The sequence below is a fragment of the Triticum urartu genome, chromosome 6 (assembly GCF_003073215.2).
Source record: "Triticum urartu cultivar G1812 chromosome 6, Tu2.1, whole genome shotgun sequence".
Classification (NCBI taxonomy): Eukaryota; Viridiplantae; Streptophyta; class Magnoliopsida; order Poales; family Poaceae; genus Triticum; species Triticum urartu.
Window position 1 is genome coordinate 321938724 of NC_053027.1, and position 8988 is coordinate 321947711.

At 45.5% G+C, this 8988-nt stretch overlaps 2 protein-coding genes across 3 annotated transcripts; one reads left to right on the forward strand and one right to left on the reverse strand.

Moving 5' to 3' along the window:
* Positions 1 to 780: 780 nt before the first annotated feature.
* LOC125513366 (uncharacterized membrane protein At3g27390-like) lies at positions 781 to 5928 on the forward strand. 2 transcript variants are annotated; one of them, XM_048678467.1, is made up of 10 exons: positions 781 to 1496; positions 2373 to 2481; positions 2591 to 2787; positions 3099 to 3235; positions 3667 to 3955; positions 4067 to 4173; positions 4259 to 4409; positions 4728 to 4926; positions 5005 to 5245; positions 5328 to 5928. In XM_048678467.1, the coding sequence occupies exons 3-10, from the start codon at positions 2728 to 2730 to the stop codon at positions 5575 to 5577; spliced, it is 1434 nt and encodes a 477-aa protein (XP_048534424.1). In that variant the 5' UTR covers positions 781 to 1496; positions 2373 to 2481; positions 2591 to 2727; the 3' UTR covers positions 5578 to 5928. The 2 variants fall into 2 exon arrangements, with proteins under 2 accessions (XP_048534424.1, XP_048534423.1); XM_048678466.1 differs by having other exon boundaries at positions 2595 to 2787.
* Positions 5929 to 6120: 192 nt separating this feature from the next.
* LOC125513367 (very-long-chain 3-oxoacyl-CoA reductase 1) lies at positions 6121 to 8583 on the reverse strand. The gene is made up of 3 exons (XM_048678468.1): positions 7837 to 8583; positions 7295 to 7364; positions 6121 to 6623 (listed from the first exon to the last, which is right to left on the reverse strand). The coding sequence occupies exons 1-3, from the start codon at positions 8484 to 8486 to the stop codon at positions 6366 to 6368; spliced, it is 978 nt and encodes a 325-aa protein (XP_048534425.1). The 5' UTR covers positions 8487 to 8583; the 3' UTR covers positions 6121 to 6365.
* Between the last annotated feature and the right edge of the window lie 405 nt (positions 8584 to 8988).

The window sequence follows — 8988 nt, forward strand, 5'->3', positions numbered from 1 at the left end:
GAGATTGTCAAGCATTTGCTACTCGATGGACAATCAGAGAACTAGCAGTGGGTGGCCATGGCGTCCAGAGAAGTGCAGGTGCCGGGCGTCAGGGCAGTGCGTTGACGACGACGGCGACGAACCAGGGGCGTCTCAGCCATGGAAGGAGAGTGGGGCGGAGTGGGGCATCGGGGAGGAGCAGCCGCCGTCGATATCAGCGGAGAAGGGGGTCGGCGTCCATCCAGTCGAGCTCGGAAGCCGATGTCCACGGCGCCGGAGGCGGGCAGCCGTCCTGCTTGACAAAGGGGTCTGTGGCGGCGGCTTGAGGCGGGTCTGGTAGTGGCGGCTTGAGGCACGGCCAGCGGGCGGCGGCTTGAGGCGCGGCTAGCGGACGGTGGCTTGAGGCGGGGCCGCCGGCGGCGGCTGGAGGCGGCAGCAGCGGGGAAACCCTAATCGCGGGAGGAGAGGGACGACAGGGGCGCGGGGCGTTGCGAGCAATTTTTCTTCGGGGCTGGTACACTGGAGGGGCGCGGTGGCATTTCCTGCGTAATTGTGTTCAAGTGTGAGGGCAAAGGAATATACCGTTTCGTTTTTTAAGTGATTGCCGCGAGAAGCTGCGGGAAGCTGCCATACCCCCAGCTTTTTTTCATTGTGAAGGGAAGGGCTGTGGAAATAAGTTAAGCTCCATCCCTAAAATGAGTTCTTTTTGGCTTTTGGCTTATTTTCACAATAAGCTGAAATAAGCTGCAAAAGAACTGGCCCTTAGCAGCCACAACTACGCACGAATCTGTGTGACCATTCGTTGTCCCGTCCCTTTCGTCTTCCTCCCCCCTTGCAACCTGCACCCCACCAGCAAACCATCTGGGCTCCTTTCCTTTTCCAAATCTCCGTATTAAACTAACAATCTGAATCGCGCAGCCCCAAGAGCAAGCAACCTCTGCTCTGCTCCAGTTGCCTCCCTCCCTGCCAGTGGCTTAGCATCAGATTCTCTCTCCCTCAGGGCACAGCCAAAACAGCAGTGACAGCACAGGGCGGCTGCGGCTGCCGCTGCGAAGCCAGTTCCACTTTTTTCTCGATTTATTGCTAGTTTTCTCGCTTCCCCTTTGGCGCTGATTCTTGTTTACTTAGTTAACCGCCCGTACCCACCGCCAATCCCCAGGCCGCCGCCTGCTCTTGCCGAACCCCAACCACCCATAGCAGTCAGCACAGCCCGCTTTCTTCTGCATATCTTGCCGGTTCTTCGGCCTTGGGATTGATTGCTAAGTGCTAACGGTTCTTGGAAATTCTTCCTGGAAGCAAGCTCAGTTTAGTTTTCTCATTCTTCTGTTGCCGTCTTGCCAAGTTCGTGCGGTTGGATAGCGTTGATTGCTCTTGAAGGGAATACAAAGGGAATTAGCAGAGTCTCGAGTTGACCGAGCTTGTCATGGAGCCATCGGCTGGGTTCCGGGCCTCTGTCTGGAGCTGCTTCAAGTTCTTGCCCTTCTTCTGTGGCCTTCTTCTCCTGGGGATCATCAAAGGTGACCACAACGCCTGCTCCTGTCTATTACTTCACTTCGCTTCTCTTTGCTGTCCTAAGAAAGTACTATGGATTGGAATTGCATCACATGATATTTTCTCATATGACCATAGGATGGCAATTTTACACATCAGTACCTGCTTGTCTATGTTTGATACATTTATTTGTTTTAGAATGCAGAATGATGAATTAAAGAGTTATTTGTTTCAAGTATTTGGGCTTCATTCCATCTTGTGGTTGCTTTGCTTGTGTTGTGTTGTTCACCCTGTTATCTTGTATGAAGAGGCTTTGTTCTTTTACTTTCTTGGAGCATTCCACAAATTCTCATTATGGAATCTAGAAGTGAATACTTGTTGTACATATTCCATATATAGTAACGACCCTATGTGGTACTTTTGGCTTCAATAGTGATGGAACCAATAGAGTTCATATTAGCTGGCTGTAGGCATGTTCCTGAAATGAAACATCAGCTGGCCAGATTCACAGGTCTTCTGTAGTACTCCCTCCGCCCCGAATTACTTGTCTTAGATTTGTTTACAATGAATGTATCTAGACAAGTAATTCGGAACGGAGGTAATATACGATAATGAGTTTTCTTTCTTGTTTCTGAAAATGATCATGTGCACTTTGGACTTTAAGCCATTTTCCCTGCTTCAACTTTTGTATGTGCAATATAACGGGTTGCTACTGGTCATTGCAACTGACAATTCAAGTCATATCAAAGGAAAGATATGTAACTGTGGTATTGGAAGTAAATGAACACAAGGGTGATCGAAATTTGTTACTTCCAGAAATCAAAGTTGCCATTTTGCTACACATGTGTTGTTTCATAGTCTGATTTGCTAATCCTGTGTTCTTGTTGCTTTTGCCTATCCAGGTGTTCTGTTTGGCCCATGGGCCTGGCTTATTATAGCGATCGGTATTTCTGCACTCGTCCTGGGGTTATGGCCTATGCATGTGATTTGGACGTACTACTGCATCATAAGGTAGCGTTCACAGTTTTGCACAAATCTATCTGAAAAGAAAATATCATGTTATGGATCTATGTAGATAGATGTGCTGAGTTGCTGACCACTGATCCCCTTTTTCATGAAGGCAGAACCAAGCTGGTGGGACCTGTTGTGAAGCTGCTGCTTCTTATTTCTGTATCTGGGATTTTAGTCTTGTGGCTGATAGTTGGCATCGTTGGAAGTGTACTTGCTGGGTTAGCATACGGCTTTCTAGCACCAGTAATGGCCACATTTGATGCACTCGGTGAAGGAAAAAAAAGGCCACTCGTTCATTGCTTTGTGGTATGTTCATGATTTTACTTTTTATGGTGCTACTTTGAAATTATGCTGTTTAAGCACCTCTCAAATTTTCAATTGTCAAAATCCATGTTGGGGCCAACAATAAATCCAATAATATGTGGATTATGTTACAGAAAATTAGTACTGTTGGATTATTGTTCAAAATCAATTTATTATGTTTGTAATTTTGTATCTATTAACAAAATACTGTACAAGAAATTCACGCTCAAATTAAAAAATTGGCCGGTCAAATATTCCCTACATAAAAAACAAGGGAGTGCTTGTTTTACATGAGTAGCTAAATTGAAATGCAGGATGGAACATGGAGCACTATCACAGGAGGCTGTACAGTAGTCAGGGACCTGAAAGACATGCTATTCCATTCATATCTTGCATATATGGATGATCTACGGTTCCACGAACCTCCTGGTGGAAAACCATTTGAAATAAGGTTTGCTTGCTTCTTTTATTTTTAGCTATTTCTCTTCTATCCAAGAAGGCTGCAAATTTCTCTGTGCTAGCTTTTCCATCTGATATTTGGACAAACTCCATGAGTTCCAAGGACTAACTTGAGTAGTGCAATTGTATTATTAAATATGTAATTGTAAGCGTGGAATCATGGAACCTTCATATAGGGATGCTAATTGCTAATATCATTATATGTGTCACTGTAATTATTATTATGTTCTTTTGTTATATGGTGCATTTGTTTTTGCTATGGACAAACATTTCAGGATTGCGGTGAAGTAAAGAATAATTTCTATGTGAAGTTTGCCATGTCAAATGAAATTCCACCGTGCTATATTTGAATACCCTATGTATCTTTTTTTCTCGAAGAATTTTGTTGAACAAATTCAAACAGTTAACTGTGCATTTTCCCAGAGTGCTTGATATTCCTGGCGCAGTACTCGCTGCGGCATGTGGACTCTTAATGGATGGGATAATGTTCACAGCAATTGCCTTGTACAAGTTCCCTGTGATGCTTTTTAAAGGATGGAAGCGACTGATTGAAGATCTAGTTGGCAGAGAAGGACCTTTCCTTGAGACAGCGTGTGTGCCATTCGCTGGTCTGGCTATTCTTCTCTGGCCATTTGCTGTTTTAGGAGCCTTCCTAGCCTCCATGATCTCCAGTGTTCCTCTAGGCGCATATGCTGCCATTGTGGTTTATCAGGTATAAGCAGGAAACAAAAATATTTTTACTTCCAACGTCAAGCATTAGCTGCACTGACGTATCAAAGGTGAAGCCACGGAGCTTACTCCTACAATCTTGCTGATGTGCCAGGAATCCTCGCTTTTCATGGGACTATCTTATGCAATATCATCAGTATCCATCTTTGATGAGTATACAAATGATGTACTTGACATGGCACCAGGATCTTGCTTTCCTAGGTACAAATGATGTATTTCATATTGCATTATTCTCCTTGCGTTGTCCCTTCTGAATAAACCGAGTTAACACGAAAATCATGCCTAGGTTTGTATACCAGAAGAATGAAGCTTCCGTGGAAAGTACCCGTGGCCCGCTGTCAAGGCCCGCCTCATTCAGGGATAAGCAAGATGGAAAGAAAGCTCCAGCACGGGTTACATCATTTAAGAGTAGCTTTGATGAGTTCAATCCATTTAAGGTGAATTTTTCCTGGCTTCGAGAGATTTTTTTACTCTGTGTTCACTGCACAATTTTATTTTGTTGCTGCCGTTTGGTTGATATATACTCTGTATCTAGACGTATTTTAGTTCTAGATACATCCATTTCCGAGACAAGTAATTCTGAACGGAGGGAGTACCTTCCATGTATTCTTATATGCTGGGAATGGCGCCTGTTTTAGACTTTGAAAGGTTACATTGTGCTAATTAATCTTGCCATTTCGAATTTACTTTGCAAGGCAGGCTACAATTCAATTGGCTTAAATTTGTGCAGTTTAATAATTTATAATGTTGTATAGTTGCTAGATCACCTATTCGAAGAGTGTCACCACCGTGGCGAGGCTCTGGTCGCTGAAGGAGTGATAACACCGAAAGATATCGAAGAAACAAAGTCAGGCAAAGGCGGCAGCGGAGTGCTTAATGTGGGTTTGCCAGCATATGTTATTCTCAATGCACTCCTACGATCTGCAAAGGCTGATTCCGATGGCCTGATTCTCAGTGAGTAAAAATAGGTCTTCTTCTCCATTCAAGAGGTGTCGTTATGGCTTAGCTTGACTTGCCCTGTGCAATTTGCAGGAGATGGCTGTGAAATAACATCTGACAACAGGCCTAAGAATACACTATTTGATTGGTTCTTTGACCCTCTGATGGTCATCAAAGATCAAATCAAAGCCGAGAATTTTACAGAAGAGGAGGAGGCGTACCTTCAGAAACGCGTACTGTTGATCAGCGACCCGAAACGCCTCAAGGCGACTCTTCCGCATTTGTCATCCCTGAATGAGCGAAAACAAGCAGAAATAGATGCATTTGCTCGGAGGTACTTCTGCCCACCACTCTCCCCATTTGCAAAAGGGAAATGCACCAATTTTTGTTTTGTAATTATTTCGATCTTGTGCTAGATTGCAAGGGATCACAAAGTCAATATCAAGATACCCGACATTCAAGCGCCGTTTCGACGACCTAGTGAAAGCACTTTCTGAGGAGCTGGAGAGGGCAATGGCCGGCAGCCGATCTGTCAGTGGATCACAGTTTCAGAAGCTCAGAAGCGGCCTTGTTCGAATGCTTAGCCAGAGATCGATGGGGAAGACGGCAAGCATCCGAGGAGGTGATCAAGAGGCGCAGCTCACAAACGACGCTGGTGCTGCGTAATATTTCAAAAAAGCGGTGAAGAGAAGATCGCCGTTGTCCATATGTGTTTCCTGAGTTGATTTTCACTAACTTTGTGCAGAGAGCTGACTCTAGTGTATGGGTTATATATTGCAAACTTGCAAAGCTCCATGTTTCAGAAAGCAAAGTTCGCCTCGTTTTTTTATCTCAAAAATGTCGATTTATGTGGATTTTATTAGCTTTTATCCACCAAAATGGTGTTACACTGAAAATAGGATGAGTCCAAATTTGAGGATCATTCATTCAAGTTTGTGTTATTTTGGTGCCTTCACATGAATGTTGCACTAAATAAATTACGAACACGAATATCCAGTAGTTGTTTTTTTTTCTTCATGATTGTTGCACTAATGAGTCTGACTAAATATGAACAGAGAATTGAAGATATGAAGTCCAGCTGGCTCAAAGCCTAGGTTGCATAGCAATGTTCTACAAATTATATTTGCAGCTAAAGGAAGGAACACCATTCTAGAAGAACATTATAATTGCAAAAAACAAGCAGCTAGACAAAGATGCAAAATAATCATAGGAAGCCAGCAAAAAATTTAGTTAGTTTCATTTTCACCTTTAGTGCAGCTGGCGTTACATTCATTTGGAGATAAAGTATTACAGGCTTGTGCTTTCGTAACCGTGGAACGAACAACAACAGTCTCAACCTAGTGTGATGGGAAGGTAATGATACTGAAATGCCGACAACAGAGCTACAAGTACTAGTCCATTACACATAATGAAGAAACATGGCAGATCTCAACAATGAACTAGCAGCGGAATCATCACTGCGCTTTCTTCTTGGCATCCTTAGCCTGCCCCTTCTTGCGGATCTTGATGCACATGCTGAGGCGTGTACTATCCACAAGTGACTCTGGGAGAAGGGAGATCAAGAACCACAGAACAGAGTGTGGCCAGTACGGTGTGCACCTCGGCTCATAGCCAATGTGGCGAATAGCAGCACGAGCATAGGTGTCCGCGGATGGCACAAGGAAGGAAGACCTCCTGATTGATGCCATCTTTGTCGCCACGTACAAGGGCACCTGAACAGATCGCAGGAGTTAAGTTAGAGCTCAGCAATTCGTATAAAAAAACAACATCCTAAAACAACAGAGAGGGCGAAACAATTCAAATGAGTAGTTCTCGGTAGACTTTCAAGGATCCTCCAAGGGACTACAAATATGAATCACGTGCTAACATCATCATGATACTGGTATTTAACTCATTTCTCATTGCATAAATAATCTATCAACATATCTCCTTGAGCAAGGACGGAGCACTTAGGGACTGAATTCTCAGATGATCAATAAGCAGCAGCAAAAGGTAGGTATAGCATGATAAGATAGAAATACATGCTTCATTAGTTCAGTTGAAGATGAGACATGGTAATTTTTCTCGCAAAGCCTTGTTTGTTATCTAGTCTGATCTATAAGTAACGCAGAAGTCAGAACATATCCTTATTAGAACAAATTCAGAACCTGCTTGTCGCATTCGATTGATTGTATCACAAAATATATACTATTTACATTCACCAAAGGTGATGTGTTTTGTTGTTTCAGTTGAAATTTCAGTTGTCCAGACATATAAATTAGCTAAATTAGACAACCCAGCTACTTTCATTTTATAACAAACAGTTATTAACCACAAAAGGACAGCAACTGAGTTAAAGAAAGCAGATAACAGAAAGATAAAAGAACGAGAGACTAGTTGTTACCTGGCATTGCACATCAATGCCCTTGCCCTTGTACTCAACATAGAGGCATCTTGAGAACTGGTCAACGTACCTGAAAACAAAAACAAATTAGTATTCTCTCTGCTGTCAATGTAGTCATAATTTGTGAATGACAATTCACTAAAATATTTTAGTAACCGATCTGGACAGGGTCTGAACTGAAGACATACATCAAGCAAACTATCCTAACAGTTTGTTACACATCTAAATCCAAGACTAGCACCAGAATCTGGCATGAGTATGACACGCGAGCTAACAAGTCACACCGAAAGTGCTTGTTCGATTCCCTATCCCAATTCTTCCTAGCATAGCTCCTTCCGGATCCTAACAAACATCTAAAATTTCTAAATCAAGTACAGGTAGGCAAGAAAGTAGTGCCCTCTGTTCGCAGGGGTTGCTTCCGCTACCACCATCTGTGAGCACGAACATTTAACATGGCATGCCATAGTATGTAGTACGCGCAGAGCAAATTAAGTACAGTAGTAATTTCGATCGAGAAGAAGAAGAAGAAGGTTAGTACTCACGCTTTCGTGGCGGCGTAGACGGAGTAGAGTGGATCGGACGGCACAACAGAGGCAGCACCGGAGCCGATGTTGACGATTGCGCCACGCTTCCTGTCGACCATGCCCGGGAGCACGGCGTGGGTGACCCGCGTTACCCCCTCGACGTTGACCCGGATGAGGCTCCGCATGAGCTCCTCGTCCACCTCATGGAAGTAGCGGGCGTACGGGTACGAGACCCCGGCGTTGTTGACGAGCACGCCGACGTCGAGGCCCCGGATGGAGTCCTTGAGCGCCTCCACCCCAGCGGCGAGCCCCTCGGAAGCGAAGTCGAGCACGAAGGTGCGGACCTCGGTCTTGGGGTACTTGCCCCTGATCTCCTCGGAGACGGCGGCGAGCTTGTCCGGGTTGCGGCCGACGAGCACGAGGCCGAGGCCGGAGGCGGCAAGGCGGAAGGCGATGGCGCGGCCGATGCCGTCGGTGGCGCCGGTGACGACGGCCCAGGGCCCGTAGCGGCGGCGCAGGGGCTTGCCGGGGCGGAGGAAGGCGGCGTAGACCCAGAGGGCGAGGCGCAGGGCGGCGCGGGCGGCGACGAGGAGGCCGACGGCCGCGAGGGCCAGCGCCCACGCCGGCTGCGCGCGGAGGAATTCGACGTGGGCGCACGTGCCGGCCATGGTGCTTGCTGGGTTGGCTTGAGCGTTCGCTCGATCCGCGGTGGGGAGCGGCGAGTTATAGCGGAGCGGCGCGGGTCGGATCGGGTGGGCTGGATCTTTGATGGGGTTGGTGGAGCCGGTGCACCAGTCCAACGCTCGACTCAGCCATAAAAAAGACGGTTGCGCGTCGTGTCAGTCTCAGACCCCAGTTCTTCTTCTTCTTCTTTTTCTCTTTTTTTTGAATTGTTTTCTCTTTTTTTAAGTTGGACTCGAACCCCAGTTCTAAGGGCATGTACAATGATGACATATGGATACAGATGTCTCATAGCAAAAAGTAATTTGAGGTATATGTGTTGATTTTTTCTTTCAAATGCAAGCTACTACTAGTGGGGTTCATCAAAGAATAGAAAGTGACTCTCACTACCGCAAATTTGACAATTTTGACCTCGGAACGAAATCAATTCACAGAATGAACTGCTCGTGAAACTATTTCACGTCAATGACATTTTTATGTAGCGCTCGC